General features: G+C 36.1%; 1 protein-coding gene across 1 annotated transcript in view; it reads right to left on the bottom strand.

Annotated features, from left to right (window-relative positions):
• LOC149411169 (ATP-binding cassette sub-family C member 4-like) overlaps positions 1–21013 on the bottom strand; it is a 169030-nt gene that overhangs the window by 26569 nt on the left and 121448 nt on the right. Inside the window, exons 7-13 of the mRNA XM_089647596.1 lie at positions 16764–17013; positions 16068–16286; positions 10969–11136; positions 8429–8566; positions 7219–7386; positions 6676–6810; positions 3659–3752 (exon numbers count right to left, since the gene is read on the bottom strand). Of these exons, the coding sequence (XP_089503722.1) occupies positions 3659–3752; positions 6676–6810; positions 7219–7386; positions 8429–8566; positions 10969–11136; positions 16068–16286; positions 16764–17013 (1172 nt within the window). The remainder of the gene's footprint in view (positions 1–3658; positions 3753–6675; positions 6811–7218; positions 7387–8428; positions 8567–10968; positions 11137–16067; positions 16287–16763; positions 17014–21013) is intronic.

Raw genomic sequence — 21013 nt, forward strand, 5'->3', positions numbered from 1 at the left:
ATTTCATTGCTTGCATACATAGACTAAATTAGACTAGACACGGCATATTCATTTAAAAATAACCCCAACACAATTTTGGTTTGGTTCACAGGCACATTTATGAAAAGGCCCACGCATTATGTCGCAATGCAAAATGGGCACTGTGCATTGCGTTTTACCTTTTATTGCTCTATTTTGCTTCTCAGCTTTGTTGGGCAAGTTCATTTTTCAATCACAAAAATAACCGAGTTCCAAATATTTAAATTTGAATTATGTCCATATTACAACACCTCTGACAACAAATTCTCCGTGGTTTCGCTTACGAGTTTGAATGCTTGTACAATAGGGTGGAGTGACATTGCAAAAATCAAATCTCGGTATTGTAATAGCTGCCAAAAGATGCTTCATGTCATTCATATTCTCGTAAAAATACTTAAAAAAATCTAAACTTATGTCTTCATTCAACAACCTAGCGATTTCGTAACGTAAAAAACGTAAATTTAGCCTTTTTTTCCCAAAATCTGAGTACAGTCTCAAAAATATAAAACAATATCCATTACTTTCAATTGCATTTACCTTATTGAACATTACATGTTTTATAAAAAAAAAACACTGCATAAATTGCTCTTAAACTAGTGAGTTTGTGAGCGCTGTGGAGGTGGGGGGGATAATTTCGCTCCTATTGTTTCGTCGCAGAAACTAGATGCGACTTGCATCTAGTTTCGTTTCGGCTACCGCTGACCGAAGACGTGTTAGAATCCTTGTCCGATTAAATTTTAACACATATAATTGTTGTGAAAATGAATGCAAATTACACGAGAAGCAAAATTTTATGTCCAATATTCGGGGCACCAACTGAAATGAACTCTCAAGTGTTACCTACTGTCTCAGAAGTGAACATTATTTGTTCTTACGATATGAGCGTAATCTTAACTCTACAAAAAAACAGTCAGTATTCGAAATAAAAAGTGTTATATCTGCAATTGTTGAAGGAATTTGGAAGCGCGCTTCTATTCCCATTGTTTCACACAATCGAGTGATGAAACTGATCCAAGATCATTATAACGAATACTTAAAACTTAAAAATTGGCCAAAAAAAGTGTGCATTATTATGTTAAGTTAAATTCTTATAAAATCAAAATGAATAAACTTTTCGATATTGCTTCATGCAAATGTAACAATCTGAATATGTGTTCCTGCGAAAAGACGCGCAAGGTACCCACCAAAGAACAAGCATTCCTTGAAGACCAAAGATCCTCGAGAAAAATGATGCTGGGAGCAATAGACACCGACACAACAAAAAAATTACATCGGAAAATGAGGATGCAAGCTCGTTTATCTGAACTTGCTTCGAAGGTCAGCTCATCTACAGCATCAGCGACAAAACCACGTCAACCCTTTTTTGATGAAAACCAATCATTTTCTTCACATTCTTCGCAACCTCCAGAAAATTTCCGTATGATGTTAAAACTCCCCACTTTGGCCAGAATCTGCGATCAGTATGGTTTGTCAGACAGGTCGGCATCAGCTGTTGCAAGTGCTACATTACAAGATTTTGGCATAGTAACCGAAGACGACTCTAAAATGGTGATTGATAGGAGCAAACTCAGACGAGCTAGACAAACGTGTCGCACTTCTTTAATAAAAACATGGCAGATGTCGTCGGAGTCAACAAAAATTCGAGGTCTATATTTCGATGGAAGGAAGGATAAAACACTGTCTCAGGAAAAAATAGGGGATAGATATCATCGGAGAACGATTTCAGAAGAACATTATTCCATTTTATCTGAGCCGGGGTCTCAATATGTTGGACATGTTACACCATCATCAGGAACTGGCAAAAACATCGCAAAGAGCATGTTACACCATTTAAAAGTGAACGGTTTTAATTTGAATGATTTATCAGCGATTGGATGTGATGGGACTGCTGTCAATACAGGCAAAAGAAATGGAACTATTAGATTCATGAAATTGGAATTAGGTCATCCGTTACAATGGTTTATCTGTCAGCTGCATGCAAACGAACTTCCCCTTCGCCACTTGTTTCAACACTTAGATGGTGCTACAACAGGACCTAAAGGGTTTTCAGGACCTATTGGAAAACTTCTTTCAAGCAGCTCTGAAAACACCGTTATAAATTATTCACCAATACACTTTGAGATGCACAAACTCAACGCAGAGGAATTGAAAAATTTGAGCACGGACCAAAAATACTTGTACGAAATATGTTTTGCAGTTACAACAGGTCACTGCCCACCAAATTTAGCAAACCGTCATCCAGGTAGTATTTGTCTCTCACGCTGGTTGACGACAGCAAACTCAATACTTCGATTATATATAGGAACAACTAACCCTTCAGTGAACCTAAAAATTCTTGCTGAATATGTTGTTAAAGCATATGCTCCGACATGGTTTGAGATAAAGAGGCACCCGTCGTGTTAAGATGGGGCATTACATGACTATAATAAAACTCACCCGATATTTGAGCACCGATCTACGAGATATAATTAATCCAGTAATTCAAAGAAACGCCTATTTTTGCCACCCGGAAAATCTGCTACTATCCATGATAATGGATGACAACCTTATTGTAAGAGAATTGGGTTTGAGACGAATATTAAAGGCGCGAGATAGATGTCCGAGTCCATCTGTTGTTAGAGACTTTATTATTCCAACAATAAACTTTTTAGCAAATAAATATTACGATATTATCAACTGGCAGGAATGCGAAGTTACACCGCCACCGATACTATCCGAAATCAGTAATGATGGCTTAGTCAAAATGATAAATAATTTCGGTGAAGAAAAGGACAGTATTGAATTTCCCAGATTTCCCTGCCACACTCAAGCAGTCGAGAGGTGCATCAAATTAGTTACCCAGGCATCGTTGTCTACAGTTGGACCTGAAGCAAGAGATGGATTCATTCGGGCGACAATAAAATCTAGGCATATAATGTCCGAATTTCACACCAAATCTCATTTCAAAACACGATAAATATTATAAAACTTCGATAATGTTTAAAAAAATTCTCTTTGTTAAAGTATTTTATTTAATAAAAAAACATGTTTCTCAAAAACATGTTTCTCAAAAACACGAAAAAAACAATAAAAATCAATAATCCTCTTCAAAAAACCAAAAATAGACCCCGCCTTGAAACTATGGTAATTTTATTTTTATTTTCAGATGTGTTATGCACCTTATTAGCTATAAAACCCCTAATAAAATTGTATTTTTGCTATGAATATCGCTTGTTTATAATGCTTGGCAGAGTTTTCAGCGACTTTTTTCATACAATTTTTTTCTAAATATAAATGTGCTGGTTGTTGAATAAAGGAATGTTTCGATCGAGTTGATTTTTTTAGACGAAAGAGGTGTTATATAAAGGCAACTTTTTTTTGCTATTACAATACTGGCATCTTTAAAAAAAAAAGTCCCATACAACGTCACTCCACCCTATTGTACAAGGAGTTTAAACAGAGTTGGGTTGTTAAGTTCATCTCCATATTTGTGACATACGCTACGTGGCGTTATTTTAAAAATTAATTTAACTAGACAGGGCTAATCTAGTATAATACATCAATGCTTGCATAGGTATTTGAAAATATGTACCGCGTACGGGTATAGATAAAACGGAGCAAATTAACGCGTTCAAAAGGTTAACAAGTAAAATAATTATACCTTTTTCCATCAGCTCCTTATTTTCATCCGCTTCCTCTTCCTCTTCATCGTCATCCTTAGGAATCAGGTCCACCACATCAGAGACCACCTTGGACTGTATAAAAAAACGCAAAATCATTTAAAATGAATTAATCCAACAATTTATTATCAATTACTAGTGGACCCTATTCGGATGGTTCGCTATTCCTAATGTCTTTTTCAAGCGTCTCCTACTTCTTCCACTATTCATTACTGTATACCACAATATTACTGTTAAGGCGATGCCATACGTAGTAATGCAAAATCATGTGTTTTCGGTTTGAAAATTTGGTCGCCTAGAAATGTTTCAGATGCTTTAATTAAATACTGCGAGTAGAATACATCTTGGCCTTTGAAATAATCGAGTATTTTTTAGATAAGTCTTTTTATAAGACCAGAAAAAAATAATGTATAAGGCCTATTAAAACTGCTTTAAAGTTCAAAATCTCCTACTTACAAACCCATTTTCGGTTATGATTTTATTGTATAATGTGGCAAATTAAGTTATTTATAAAATGATCGAAAAAAAATTAAATATTTATGCCTGAATATCCACAAAATAAAATAAAAGGCACTTTTTGGCCATGTTTTTTTCTTGCATAAATCAAAACAGGCGGATGGTGTTAAGCGGGAATTTAAATCTTATCGCCATCTACGTAAGGGTTGTTATTGATAGCGGCTCAATTTAAAATATTACACGACGTAGTGCATCTCCTTAAAGAACTACATTACATCGACTGTAGTTCAACTCCATATTGCGTTAAGTATTCCTCGGGCGTTTCCGACTTCTTCTAGCATTCAAACCACTCTCTAAACACTCCTGGCACTAATAAGAACAAACATTGAAATTTTCAGCCATATCGGTCAACTACTTTTCGAGTTTTGCGAGCACAAACCTGAGTAGGCTGAGAATATATTTATATATTATGATTTGTATAACTGTTCCTTGTTGGTTTGATATGGTGCTGACTGACTGTACTAAACCAGTACTTCTATACATGGTGTCCAGACATGTACAAGTGGAAAACTGGCGAATTTACATCACATTTGGAGATGATTTTGTAATATTACTTCTTTGATTTAAGCTTTCGTTTTTGTGTTTATTTGTCTTTTAAATGTGCCTAAGCATAGAAGAAGCGTAGAGAAGTAAGTAATAACCTTTAGAATGCCAGAGATAAAATTCTAATCGCCCACAGTACACCGGCTGACACTATTTTCTTAATAACTTATGTATTTATATCGTAACGTACCAGATAATGTGTTATATAAAACTAGCTGTTTCTCAGTCTGCCTGTGCAGATAAAGAATTAATAGCGCTTGTTGCTTTTACGTCCAACAGATGGCGCTTTTTTAAAAATAAAAAGCATGTTTGTCCAACAGATGGCGCTGTTTTAAAAAAAAAAAACATGTTTGTACAACAGATGGCACTGTTTTTAAAAAAAAAACATGTTTGTACAACATTTGGCGCTGTTTTAAAAATAAAAAAACATGTTTGTCCAACAGATGGCGCTGTTTTAAAAATAAAAAACATGTTTGTCCAACAGTTGGCGCTGTTTTAAAAAAAAAAAGCATGTTTGTCCAACAGTTGGCGCTGTTTTTCAAAAAAAAAAAAAAACATGTTTGTCCAACAGATGGCGCTGTTTTAAAAATAAAAAGCATGTTTGTCCAACAGTTGGCGCTGTTTTTCAAAAAAAAAAAAAAAAACATGTTTGTCCAACAGATGGCGCTGTTTTAAAAAAAAAAACATGTTTGTCCAACAGATGGCGCTGTTTTAAAAATAAAAAGCATGTTTGACCAACAGTTGGCGCTGTTTTTCAAAAAAAAAAAAAAAACATGTTTGTCCAACAGATGGCGCTGTTTTAAAGAAAAAAAACATGTTTGTCCAACAGATGGCGCTGTTTTAAAAATAAAAAGCATGTTTGTCCAACAGTTGGCGCTGTTTTAAAAAAAAAAAAGCATGTTTGTCCAACAGTTGGCGCTGTTTTTCAAAAAAAAAAAAAAAAAACATGTTTGTCCAACAGATGGCGCTGTTTTAAAAAAAAACATGTTTGTCCAACAGATGGCGCTGTTTTAAAAATAAAAAGCATGTTTGTCCAACAGTTGGCGCTGTTTTTCAAAAAAAAAAAAAAAAAACATGTTTGTCCAACAGATGGCGCTGTTTTAAAAATAAAAAGCATGTTTGTCGAACAGTTGGCGCTGTTTTTCAATAAAAAAAAAAAAAACTTGTTTGTCCAACAGATGGCGCTGTTTTTTTTAAAAAAGGTTGTTTTTACCTGTCACAGGAGACATCGACATATATATAAAAACACATGGGTGTTCAAATACTAATTTTCAGAGAAACGTTTTTTCCTCTCTTAAGTTATGTTTCTTTTTCTAAAATATAATCGCACTAGCTGACGTGTACCCAGCGTTGTTTGCGGTTGTGAATGATTTGGAGTAAAGTTTTGAGGTTGAGAATTCACGGATAAACATTGACTTTTCTCTACTTCCTATAAATATAATATGCATGCATTATATATCTAAACCTTCCGTAAAAAAATGTCTAAATGATAGTGAAAACCCTATCAAAATCTGTTGCGTAGTTTAGAAGAACTAAGTGCACAAACAGACAGACGGGGATAGCGACTTTATTTTATACTATTTAGAGATGAAGAAATATGAAAATATTTTTTTAATTTATTACATTCTCGAGCAAAATGAGCGTTCTTTAAAATTAAAATAAGTCATACGAGGCTTTCTTGTATGTAAATACAGTACAATCACTTTGAAAATGCAAAATTATATACTATTTGATGTGGAATTTTGCAACGCACTTTTTCACAGATAAAATAAATTTGTATACATATTTGTAAGTGACAAAAATTTTAAGGTTCAAAACCTCATAAAACTGAGGCAAGTGCTAGAAAATCCATGGTAGATGTCTTGGCACACTAAAGGTTAAAATAAATAAAAAAATCGAAATACAGATAAAAAAAAATTTAAAAATTTAAAAAAATAACCTCTGAGATGGATTTCTGCCTCTGCACAACCTTCTCTGGATCCTGTTCGTCTTCCTCATCAGCCTCGGCCATCAGCTCAGAGAACAGGGGGTTCTTGTACACGTCATCGTATGATCCCTGAACTTCTATTTGACCCTGAAATTAAATAAAATTGCCGTAAGTTGATACTTAAGAATTTAAAATAACGACCAATGATGTTTCTAACGTCTGTGCACCAATCATGGCAATTTGTTATGTTTCAGATAGGAGGATCTATCCAACTGGCTACCAAATTAAACAGTGTTGCGCACTTGTGATTTGTACAGCGTCAGCAGTTGCATACAATTAAAATATTTGTGGGCCATTTGCAGTACTTCCAGCTCTGAAAGGCTAGCTTGACTCTGGTTTCTATAGAGCCTCCATGAATAAATGCCTGGTCACTCAAAGTCACACAGAGCATGTCAATGAAAGACTCATTGCGAAGATTGCCTTCATTAGAGGAGACATGTTCAATTTGATCCCTTTTAGTCATTATAAATTATTTTTGGGACAAACAGAACTTACGTTCCTGAGGATGACAATATGGTCGGCACTGCGCAGGTGGTGCAGCTGGTGGGTGACGAGGATGCGGGTTTTGTTAGCCAGGAAGCCCATCAGGCACTCGCTGACCAGGTGGCGCCCCACATGCGAGTCTACCGCTGACAATGGGTCGTCCATCATGTAGAGATCCGCCTAGAAAAATCAATAAATTAAAACATTAAATCTCATCAGAGATACAGACATGCGGTCCTCGGTGTGTGCATTTGTGCATAGTCTTCAGTCTTTACATAACTTAGAATGACATCTGTACCTCACTCATGGATATTCGAAAGTACGCTCCAGCATAATTCTAGCCAGGTCATTATTTGAGCTATATTCTAATATAAGACTTCCTCGCAAGCGCAAACTTGTTGTGCATATTTTTATTCCGTTGGGCGCAAAACTTTACAGCAAAGGGCGGTATCGAGACAGCTCGCCCTGCTGAAACGGTGACATAGCAAGACAGTTTAGAGCCTTGAAGGCAATTGAATTTTGAACCACTTTGATCATACGTAATCCAATAAGTCTGGAATGGATTTGTTTAGAAATAGTAATTTACAATGTTAGCATTACAACATTCACATATTGGCACTCGGTTTTGCGAAATTTTCAGCGATGAATTGTGTGTCATTTACTCTCGAGATACTTTTGGGAACGCTGACCATTAATTAATTAATAAAATTGTTGCACCCCAATTAATTAATTTTCTACATATATATTAGATACTAGGTACACTTGAAAAGTAAAATGCACTGCTGGCAATTTCACGGGCCACCTCTGGTATTCATAGTGTTCAAATAAGGAACATTTTAGAGAACTTTCTGGTATCTAAATCAAATTATCAAAAACTGACCATTACTAAGAATTCCAGATGATAAAACATGTAGTTATTAACTACGCTCTATTGATAAATTAAAATAACTACAGAGACATCTTTCGACACTTAGTGAGTAAGCCTTGATATGATATCTTCAAACCTTTTTTAACAATAATCACCTTTAATAAGTTCATACTACCAATACAGCTTCATTATCGATATGGTTCCGCCAGTCCTCGTTGAGTCTCACCAAGTATGCACAACCAACCAAGAAAATGCAGATGGAAAAACTACCAAAACTACAATGTATATTTTATGATTGACCTGGGTGGCTAGCGCAAGATGAGATATAGAGCAACAGTAGTTAATCAGGCTCACCTGTCTGTACACAGCCCTGGCCAGGTTGATGCGGGCCCTCTGCCCCCCGGATAGGGAGACTCCTCTCTCTCCCACCATGGTGGAGTCCCCACGGGGGAACTGGTCAAAGTCCTTCTCCAGGGAGCATGCCTTTACTACCTGGAAATTTAAAAATCAAATTAGTTTTAAACATAGTATATGTTACCTATCTCTGAAACTCTGCAGCATAGTGACAAATTTGGACACTACACTGGATGACATCAGCAAAACTGAAGACATTTGGGGAAGTCCAAGGCTTCGCAGAAGGCTTGTAAAGAAGAATTCACAATTAGACAGAAAACAAACTACAATTTACAGGTACATAATTGTTAAGTATATGTTTCATGTGCTTTTTAAACTTATTGTATTAGCTGTTGGCGCTGAGGACAGAGACTTGCAGTTAACGATCTCGACTTTGTAACAGTTAGTAGGTAAGAGAGGCTGATCTACCTACGCTACTACATTTTATACTGCCTATCCACTCGAGCGATTTTTTGGCATATTATGCCAAGTTTACAAAAACATTTTGAGCGATTGTTGCCAAATTTATATAACCTAAAAATTTGGGATAGACGCTGAAATCTAGGTAGATTTACTGGCTATAAATATTTTGAGGAATAGTACTAATTAAATAATATGGTAAATGTATACAGTAGAACCCCGTTAATTCGAACCCCGATAATTCTAAAAAACGCGTAATTCGAAATTTTCGCAAAAAAAATTTCCGCTGAAAAATTTTTTCATACAAAATTTTATTTAATTCGAAATTCGTTAATTCGTAATTCGAAATTTATTTTTGTCCGCGCACGAAAATTTGTTCGTGTAATTCGAAAGAATTTGATTTTTGCGAAAATAAATTATAATATTTCGTAAATCTGAATCTAAAAGTCAGCCGTGGCAGTAAAACGCCGAAAAATGTATTTTTACGTGGTTATACATCATCCTAATTAGTATTATTATTTTGTAAATCTGAATCGATTTACACTGGAATGTCGTATTTTTTCAAATTTATTTCGAATATCCGAGTTTAAAGGGCCGAGAAAATACATTTTACGCGGATATATGTCGTAGTTTTACGAGTTTACGCCAAATATCTGCATTTAAAGGGTCGGCCGCGACGAAACTTGGCCGCGTAATTTCGATTTACGCGTAAATATTTCTTATTTTTACTAACTTTACTTCAAATATCCGCGTTGAAAAAATACGGCGCGACGGAAATCGGCCGAAAAATTTCGATCCATGCCGAAATATGACATATTTTTACGAATTTACTTCAAATATCTGAACTTAAAAGGCCGGCCGCGACGAAAAACTGCCGACAAAATTCGATTTACGCGGAAATATATCATATTTTTACGAATTTATTTCGAATATCTGAATTTGAAGAGCCGGCCGCGACGGAATACAGCCGCGAATTCTCGTTTTACGCGGAAATATATCGTATTTTTACGAATTCAAATTCAGATATTTGAAATAAAGGGCCGGCCGCGACAGAAAATTACCGCGAAATCTCGATTTACGCGGAAATATATCGTATTTTTACGAATATCTCAATTTAAAGGGTAGGCCGCGACCGAAATCGGCAGCAAAATCTCGATTTACGCGTAAATATATAGCATTTTTACGAATTTATTGCGAATATCTGAATTTACAGGGCCGGCCGCTACGGTAATCGACCGCGAAAATAAAGAAATAATTGGTATTAGTACGAATTTACAACTAAAATACCACCCGGATTTGAAGAGGCGGCCGAGAAAATCGATTTTCGGCGTTTTTTTTTTTTTTTTTTTTTTCATAAAATTTCGAATTACGTGGGAATTCGTTAATTCGAAATTTGATTTTTGATGTCCGCTGGATTTCGGATTAACGAGGTTCTACTGTATACCTATATGACACCAATCGTGGATATTTTTGTATTTTATGTTTTTTGTAGGTCACATTGTTTTTTTTTTTTTAATTTGAACTTCATTGGCCAATAAGGATGCTCTATTTCACTGGTCATATTCTAAACCAATCATAATTTAGAACAAAAGTTATGTTTTCGACCAATCGAAGAAATGGGTCAGTGCTTACCTAGAACTCGGATTGAAGGGTCGTACAATAACCAAGGAAATACTTAACGTTTCTCAGTATGTACCAACTTTTGTTATTCGAATTACACAGAATGAACAACTCAACAACGCGTAAGCTTCTGTGCATAATGAATCAATTTATTTTAAATACCTACTGGGGTAAAGGAATATGTTAACTAAGCAATAACAGCAGCAATCGATAGAATTTTGACAAAAGTATAGCAGATCTAAGTACCTACAAATGAACTTATATCAAAAATTCAATAAAAAAAGGTAAAAATTATTTCAAAAATAATTTTACAACAATATTTAAAATTGTAAACAAATTTGACACGCCGTCCGGGAGGGACAGCCATCCACCAACGCCATCTCTAATGACCGACTGATTTAGGATCACTCAAATCGAGGGCCGTTAAAGAAACACCGAAAACCAAAAAATCATTGACTTACCTTCCGATATCTGTCCTTATCAAAAGCCTGTCCAAAGAGGATGTTTTGCCTCACAGTGGCAACAAACAGCCAGGGCTCCTGTGAACTGTAGGCCAGGCTGGCCCCCCCCAGGTCCACTGTCCCCTCGCTCAGGGGCAACTCTCCCAGTAGCACTTGCAGCAGGGAACTCTAGAAATTGACACAAATAGTACAGGTAAAATAATGGGGTTTGATAAAAATTACAAAATTTGTGCATTAAGGCGATGCCATACGTAGTAATGCAAAATAATAATTTGTTTTTGGTTTGAAAATTTGGTCGCCTAGAAATGTTTCAGATGCTTTAATTAAATACTGCGAGTAGAATACATCTTGGCCTTAGAAATAATTGAGTATTTTTTAGATAAGTCTTTTTATAAGCCCAGAAAAAAATAATGTATAAGGCCTATGAAAACTGCTTTAAAGTTCAAAATCTCCTACTTACGAACCCATTTTCGGTTATGATTTCATTGTATAATGTGGCAAATTAAGTTATTTATAAAATGATCGAAAAAAAATTTAATATTTATGCTTGAACATCTACAAAATAAAATAAAGGCACTTTTTGGCCATGTTTTTTTCTTGCATAAATCACAACAGGCGGATGGTGTTAAGCGGGAATTTAAACCTTATCGCCATCTACGTAAGGGGATTTATTGATAACGGCTCAATTTAAAATATTACACGATGTAGTGCATCGCCTTAAGTAATTACAATATATAAATATTTACCGAGTGTATAGCACCGGAGGACGAGGAATTTTTGAACACCGTAAGGGAGGGGGTAATTTTAAATACACCTTTTTGTTTTCGCGAATGAATGAATCAATGCAAATATTGTAAGTAGAAATAAACCCACTTTCCGATATCCGATCGAGCTAAAACTCGATAGATAGACTCGTTGTCGTTGACAATGCATTCTATCAACTTTTAGTGGTAATCACACATACGCATTTCTCTGTAATTAGATGACATTACAGCAGGTAATATACAAAATAAATGTCAGAACTACCCAATCGAAATTTGACGCAGTTGTTAGCGCGATTGATTTCAGTCAAAAGGATTCTATTCAACGCATTCTGCACTTCGCTGTACACGTCAGAACTGTGGATAGATTACACTTCATCCCAATGGCATAAGCTGAAAGTCGCTTACAATAATGCTTATTGCCAACTATTCCACCTACCGAGATTCTGCAGCGCTACGGAAATGTTACTGGAGGTCGAGTCGAGTCACCACGTGGGCAGTTTATGGCGCCTGGAATAAACTATTACTATGATACCGCCGTCTAGCTTGCTAGAGCTGACCATTTTACCACTCACTGTTCGTTACTGTTGTTTTTTAGACATTTCCGTTAGTCCTCCGTGTATTCTAGGAATTGTCGCATATTGTGTTTCTGTTCTTTTCGTTTTCTAGCAAGAGTAAAAATATGAAAATGAAAACTGGAGATTTTATGAAATACCTGTTTTAATTTTGAGCATATTTTGCATATTCAGTTGTTAGCGCGATTGATTTCAGTCCCTGGGGAGGAATGTTCAATCCTAAGTCAAACCATTTTATTCGTTTTTTTTAGTTTTAAAATACATTTCAAAAGTTCACAGCAGTTTAATAACCAGTCCTTGGGGAGGAAGGTTTAATCCTCAGTCAAAAAAAAAAAACTTTGAAATTGGCTACTAGCCGGTGTAAAAGATGGCGCAACTAGGTCAAAATATTATAAAAATTAATATTATATTAAAAAAAATTGGATCGATTTTTTTAAATTTCATAACTCTGAAACTCTTTTTAAAAAATTAATTAAAAAAAAAATTACTATCAATTAGTACAGTGCTTACGTGGGATAAGAAGTTTAATTTCTATAGAGCTTTAAATAAAAATATTAAAAAATAAATGAGTGATTGTCTGGGCGGAGGATAATAAAAATCTAAAATGGTCCCATTCGGTTGGAAATCGTTAAGAATAATTTTTTTTATTATCTTAGAATACACAGTATAAACTTTGCAGCGGGGATTTCAGTATTAACGTGGTTGAGACCACCAGGTTAATAAGCAGCAATAATCATTAACATAGTCAACAATTGTAGCGTATTTGCCTCTCTTGTTATCTAGGTAAAGATTTTACAGCCAGAGGATTACCTGCTTGATTCTCACGACAAAAAATAATCATTTTACTACATTGAAGCCTGTAATGCAATGAGACCATTACTTGGCAAAAAAAAAACACTATTTTTTGCATACTTGCTGTAGAGTCTGACAAATGAGAGAGCAAACTCATTTTGGTAGGAGGCGGGGACAACCGCTAAAAAAGGCATTAATGGCTGTGATACAGACTATCCTATATAACAAATTTTTTTAGGGCGATGCCATACGTAGTAATACAAAATAATGTGTTTTTGGTTTGTAAATTTGGTCGCCTAGAAATGTTTCAGATGCTTTAATTAAATACTGCGAGTAGAAAACATCTTGGCCTTTGAAATAATCAAGTATTTTTTAGATAAGTCTTTTTAAAAGACCAGAAAAAAATAATGTAAAAGGCCTATTAAAACTGCATTAAAGTTCAAAATCTCCTACTTACGAACCCATTTTCGGTTATTATTTTATTGTATAATGTGGCAAATTAAGTTATTTATAAAATTATCGAAAAAAATTAAATATTTATTCCTGAACATCCACAAAATAAAATAAAGGCACTTTTTGGCCATGTTTTTTTCTTGCATAAATCAAAACAGGCGGAAGGTGTTAAGCGGGAATTTAAACCTTATCGCCATCTACGTAAGGGTTGTTATTGATCGCGGCTCAATTTTAAATATTACATGACGTAGTGCATCGCCTTAAGAAAAGACAGTGAAACTCTCTTATAAGACTTCTTTCTTGGGAAACTATGTACTAAATACTCCCCCAACTTCCTCTTCCTCATCTCCTTCCCCTCCTCAATACCTTCAGCCTCATAACATACTCCGATTGGGGATGCCATAGTCTCACTGGCTCCAGACAGTTGGGAGCAGTTGGGACTCTTGTGCGTTTTCACATTAAAAAATTAATAATTTCACAAGACTCATTATTATCTTTAGTTGAACTTGGTCTAATTTCCCAATAGATTTTGACAATAAAACAATGTATAAATTGAATGTAGTGGAACCAAAAGTTTTCCTTACTATGGCAACACCGGATAACATCAGTTTTGGAACAAATTACAGTATTATTGGATAATTTGGATAATTTGTATAGCGCCGCTTTTGTGAGATATCACCTCAGGGGCGCTTTACAGTTGATGCAGGTATTACAGAAAATATAGATATTACAAAAATAGAGTGAAGTTAAGTTAAGTAAAATGAAGTAAAGGAACAGGTGACACGAAGATAGAAGATGGAGACTCTGCAGCAAGAATCCCAGGTGGTGAAGAAACTGGTCCAGCTGCTGCAGCGAAAGAGTCCACCGCGTCCACCAACAGTGCCAGCACGAGGTTCGTCATCCGTCCAGGTATGTGTCTGCTGCTAATAAAGCGCTGACACACTATCCTCTCACAGATACCAGACCTTGGCAGCACCGCTGTGACGTTCTACGAAGATAGAAGATGGAGACTCTGCAGCAAGAATCCTAAGTGGTGAAGGAACTGGACCAGCTGCTGCAGCAAGAGAGTCCACCGCGTCCAACAACAGCGTCCAGGTATGTATCTGCTGCTAATAAAGCGCTGACACCTCACATAGACAAGAGACCCTGGCAGCACCGCTGTGACGTTTGGCAAGTCCATCATTTATCTCCATGTAATCCTGTTCCTGGTAATTGTTGAAGTGGTGCATTCTGTCCGCAATAAAAAGCGAAGGTTAGGTAATAAATTGCCCTGGGCTTAGTAAAAAACTTGCCAGTGTCCAAGCTTGCCCAGTTTCCGAGAATTTTGTTGAAAACATCTGGAGTGCATTTACCGGTTGCCGTTCGTTTCGAAAGTCCGATATTTTTGAGCAAATTTCAGAATATTCACTTTTAAACACAGCACTCAAATCACACATTATAAAGTTCTAATAATTATTAAGTTTATTTTTATTTAAGTTCAAATGTTGATGGATTGATTTTAAAAATAATTTCAAAGGGATGTTGCCTCATTTCCCTTGAAAATACTAAAAAAACACAAAGCGGTTGGAGGAAGCGTTAGGACGCGTCCTGCTGCCACGAAGGGCGCTACAATACAGTACTACTAATCCACCACCCCAAAAAGCCAGCAAGTGTCCAATTAGTGAAAGCGGCGGATTATAGTGTATGCATACAAAATATGCTCAAAATTAAAACAGGTATTTCATAAAATCTCCAGTTTCATTTTCATATTTTTACTCTTTCTAGAAAACGAAAAGAACAGAAACACAATATGCGACAGTTGCTAGAATATACGGAGGACTAACGGAAATGTCAAAAAACAACAGTAACGAACAGTGAGTGGTAAAATGGTCAGCTCTAGCAAGCTAAACGGTGGTATGATAATAATAGTTTGTTCCAGGCGCCATAAACTGCCCACGTGGTGACTCGACTCGACCTCCCGTAGCGCTGCTGAATCTTGGTAGGCGGAATAGTTGGCAATAAGCATTATTGTAAGCGACTTTCAGCTTATGCCATTGGGATGCAGTGAATCTACCCACAGTTCTGACGTGTAGAGCGAAGTGCAGAATGCGTTGAATAGAATCCTTTTGACGTTTGTAATGCAAAAGTGAAAACGCCTTCACAGCATACCTGCTCTAACGGATATCGCTCATCTTTGTCTTTCCACATCCTCAATGTCTTTCAGGTTGTCTGTGATAATATGTAACGGCGGTAATCAGTGGCAGATTACTGAGAGAGTTTTGTAAGGGAATTCAGATTTGAGGTTAAGTTTGACACCAAAAATTGAAGACTTTAAGGTTTGACAGTAAAAATGACATAACTCATTTTTTTTAAGGATTTCATTAAAATAAATAACAAAGAGGCAGACTGAGGAAAAGTTGGACTGACTGCGAGGAAGAGGATTGGAGCAGGACGGAAGGAACTGAGGACTGGAGGCAAACAAAGTGGAAAGCATTTATTTATGGAGGAGGCCAAATCATGACGATGATGAATCTCTTACCTTCCCTGCGCCTACTGGTCCAACAATGGCACAGAATGTTCCCGGCTGCACCTTCAGTGAGATGTCTCTCAGGGTGTCCACGATGGAGTCGGCGGCCCAGCTGGCCCGGGCCTTGGTCAGACACACGTCCGACAACACCGGCAGTGGCTTCTTCTCCGATCCGTTTTGGTGCGAGATTATCTTTGCCTTGGTCACTTTCTCCTCCAGCACCATGAACTCCTGGAAATTAAGGATCAATACATTAATGAACAAACTGTAACCACTACTGGACTAAAGACCATCATATATTTTTCCAATTAATATTGAAAATTCCATTTCAACTTGACAATTGTTATTCCTTTTCAGCAAAAATTTGACACAATTCATGTATTTTGGGGAACTTTGTCATTTTAGTAAAATGTCGAAAAGTGGCTCGTTCAAAACATGCTTTTTAGTTCTACTTGTTTTCTTACACTGATCATCAATATTATCTTTAAAATTGTATTAAAATTGTGATTGAAGTGTTGCTAACATTGTTCACCTATCCTAGCGGCGCCCCAGCTTTATTTCTACCTTCAGACCAAATGCATATCTTTCATTGGCTCCGCTGCTTTGAGAGTCTGTGCGATTCAGTTGTACGTAGCTCGGTGACGGTCGTCACATTTCTTTGTCGCATCTCCCCTTGCTTCTATTATCTATGGTAGCAACATTACTGACCTCTAGACGCTTGACGGAGATGCGCGCCTCCCCGTACGTGGAGAGCGCAAACGGGAACATGATGGAGACGGTCAGCTGCAGCATGTTGTAGTACTGCGCGATGGAGAACACCACGTCGCCGCGCAGTGTGTTGCCCGCCAGCACAAATGCCACGATGGTGGCGTACAGCGACGCGCGCTCCATGAACACCATCAGTGCCAGCGAGAAGCCGCGGATGTAAGCTGTCTTGCCAATCAGTTTCATTTCGATTCTGAAATAATACTAATTCATTAGACTAAGAAGCAGTAAAGATTAAATCCTGTAGAAATGAGATTCTTAAGACGTCAAACCACGTTTGACAGTGTTACAGATGTGAAAATCTGGAATAAGGCTGAAGAAAGCACAGTGAACAAGATTAAGAAAAGGACCCATAAATGGTTTGGACATGTGAAACGCATGAACGAAGGCCGGAGTGCCAGGAGAATATGTACATACAAAGATGAACGTTTTAAGCTAAGTATATAAATCAATTTTGCCTAAAACTGGACACCTGTGTTTAAACCATTGTTATATAATAATATAATACAAGTTATACAATATTAAGAAACCAAGTTTTAAGGTTAAAAATCTTTTGGAGCCAGGACTTCACTTTGACACATTTTAAAACAGCTTATATTAACCACCTAGCTACAGTTTTTTTTTTTTAATTTCCATCTTAGGGGACTCGATTTACTCGAAAACGAAAGCCCAAATCAAAAAAAGTTATGCCACAACATAGATTCCAAATGTGATATAGATTCATCAGTTTTCTGTTTGCACTAGACTTTCAGGACACCATATATAATTATGGAAAAGACCAAATTAAGATTAAAGTAATAACCATATTTTAGACTAGATATTAAACACTAGATCTCAGGGTCAAAAACATATCCAACAAGTAACTATAACATACAAAACATTTGGGCAAAAAAGCTTCCTATGATACTAAACTCTACAACAAAATCCCACTCTTATTCAAAACTCACAACAATATTTAAACATTTAAATCTCAAATAAAAAGCTGTATACAAAACACAGGGAGATCAGAAACAGAAAATATACTGACACCAAATACAGACTGAAACCAAAACCACTTAACTGAACAAAAACACACCTTGTAATATAATAAAAATAATAATAATTTTATTCCAGAATGTGGGGAGGTTAGTGCAATCCCACACGTCCCATATAGATATACATTTTTTTTGTATAATAGATAATAAATTAACAAATAAGGACAACTATGCAGGGTGTGGTCTTGAGTGCGCTTGGGGCCAGCGCTCACTCTGGAGTGGCACTTGGTGCTGGTAGGCTACGGTCACCATCGCGTTGGCGGAGGCCATTAGCCGCATCCTGGCTCCAGTGACCCGGTGTCTCATCAGGCCAGCAAATCCATTCAGTTCTAGTTCCGTGAACATTGTCGATGCGCTGCTGTATCTTCGGTATCCAAATATGATTCTACAGGCGTCATTATATTGAATTCGGAGTCGTTCCATCGAGCAAATTTGGTAGTGACACCATGACGTATACAGGCCAGTACAGAATGCGTTGAACAGTATTTTTTTAACGGTATTGCTGCATTTGCAAAATCTGCGGGCAATCATATTAGACACTATGCTTAGGCTTCTCCTTTGTCGATCCATGCCATCGTCTGATAGGTCTTGATGAATAATGTGCCCCAAGTATTTCAAGTTCGAACATGTATTTATTTTTGCCTCGTTAAGGTATACGGGGAGCATCTTACTTGTATCTTGACTTTTTCCGTGGTGGAATGCAATCAATTCCGTCTTCTTCGGGTTGTACATCATATTATGCTGTTTTCCACATTCTTCACAAGTGTTTAGCAGTAATCTTAATCCCTTGATCGACGGAGCTAGGAGGAGCATATCGTCCGCGTAGCTTATATGATTCATACATATACTGTTAACACTTTTTTTTATTTATTTATTTATTATTTCAGAACACTCTTCAATGTACTTATAATTACTTTATATTATCTGTACTACTAAATTTTAATCATATGTAAATGAAATCCTCAGCATGGGAGATCCCAGTGAGGATATCATTATATATATTTGTTACAAAAACAAAAGATAATAAATAAAACACTTATTATTATTACTATCCTTGATATTAGTGTAAGAGCTTACTCGTAGATGGCACTAGAATAGTCAATTAGGTTACCCATAGATGGCGTTTAGCTGTAGAGTATTGTAGAGACTGAGTGTATGATAATTTTTTTTTTTTTTTTTTAATATATTTACTCCACACAGGAGGCCCTGAAGAAAATAATTTCCCTCAGGGCCTATGTCATCTTTGGGGATGCTGTGTGGAGGGTCTTTTTGTGGAGAGGAAGGAGTGAACATGGGTCTTGAAGAGTCCCATGTTGTAGGAGGGAGGAAACACAGAGGCCGGCAGTTCGTTCCACAGCCGAGCTGTTGAACTTAAGAACGAATCGTAGAAGCGACCCGTTCTCATGTGACAAGTGTCAATAAGGTGGAATCAAATAAGGTGGGAACCTCAATTTTGGGGTACATATTATTCCAACCGCATGCTAATTAAGATATCAGCGCCCATCGTCAATCTATCACATTAAAGTTCAAAGTGTTTTGTTGAGACCTCAGTTTTATTTAAGGCGATGCCATATGTAGTAATGCAAAATCATTTGTTTTTGGTTTAAAAATTTGGTCGCCTACAAATGTTTCAGATGCTTTAATTAAATACTGCGAGTAGAATACATCTTGGCCTTTGAAATGATCGAGTATTTTTTAGATAAGTCTTTTTATAAGCCCAGAAAAAAATAATGTATAAGGCCTATGAAAACTGCTTTAAAGTTCAAAATCTCCTACTTACGAACCCATTTTCGGTTATGATTTTATTGTATAATGTGGCAAATTAAGTTATTTATAAAATTATTGAAAAAAAATTAAATATTTATGCTTGACAATCCACAAAATAAAATAAAAGACACTTTTGGGCCATGTTTTTTTCTTGCATATATCAAAACAGTCGGATGGTGTTAAGCGGGAATTTAAACCTTATCGCCATCTACGTAAGGGTTTTTATTGATAGTGGCTCAATTTAAAATATTACACGACGTAGTGCATCGCCTTAATAAAATTCTTAAAATAGCCAAAATTAATAATTCATATTTCGCGCCGCTATCATAACAATCGGTTTAACTTTTATAATTATTTCTTATTTTTTTATTATATGAACGTGATAAAAGCAAGGTACAGTTTTCTTATAAATTCCCCAAATAAAACAAACATGTTTTCGAAATATTAAGTTCTCTCAATTTTTCTATGATTGGAGTAAAAAGTTGAATAAAAATGTGTTTTCATGTTTGATATTAAAATTTTATTATTTAGAAATAATAATATTTATTTTAAATGCATACCCCGGAAAGATAATTTTATCTAGTTTCTAAAACAGTATTTGTTTTTACGTAAAATTAAAAAATAAGATGTATATAGTGCATTTGAAATACACAGAAAACATTGCAAGCTATACAAAAGTGACGAAAGTACTGAAGGTAGTCAGACAACGTTATTCTTAACCACTTTAGTGATTTTCGATTCTCTAACGAAGTTTGCAAAAATGTTATAAACTTAAAAATATGGGATAAACGGTAAAATCTGGGTGGATTCATTGGCTTTAAAGCGCAGTATACAGTTACATATGTTTCCATAATAATATTTTGAGGAATGGTATTAATTAAATAATTATGGTAAATGTATATACAGGGTTTTCCAATAAGAGGTGTTATTTTGATATTCAATCGTAAAAGATCAATGGTTTCGTTGCTTGTGTGGCACGTAGCGCCGTCTTGTTGAAAGTAAACGTTGTCCAGATCAATACCATACAATTACGGCCATAAAAAATCATTAATCATCTCTTGATAGCGATCCATTCACCGTAACTGTTGCTCAGCCTCATTTTCGAAAAAGTAAGGTCCAATGACTCCGCCGGACCATAAACCGCACCAAACAGTCACACGTTGAGGATAGAGAGACTTTTCAACAATAACTCTTGGGTTTTCCGAGCCCCAGATGCGACAATTTTGCTTGTTGACGAAGCCACCGAGGTGGAAATGGGCCTCATCACTCAAGATGATTTGCATTTGATTCACTCAAGTGAATTTTAATAATTTAAATGCGTTGTTGAAGCGTGTATCGTTCCATTTTTATTAATGGCGTAGTTTTTACTTGTCAAATGTCAAAAAATGACAG

Source organism: Hesperophylax consimilis, chromosome 26 (genome assembly GCF_061612785.1).
Source record: "Hesperophylax consimilis isolate HC1 chromosome 26, BYU_Hcon_1.0, whole genome shotgun sequence".
In the NCBI taxonomy this organism is placed as follows: Eukaryota; Metazoa; Arthropoda; class Insecta; order Trichoptera; family Limnephilidae; genus Hesperophylax; species Hesperophylax consimilis.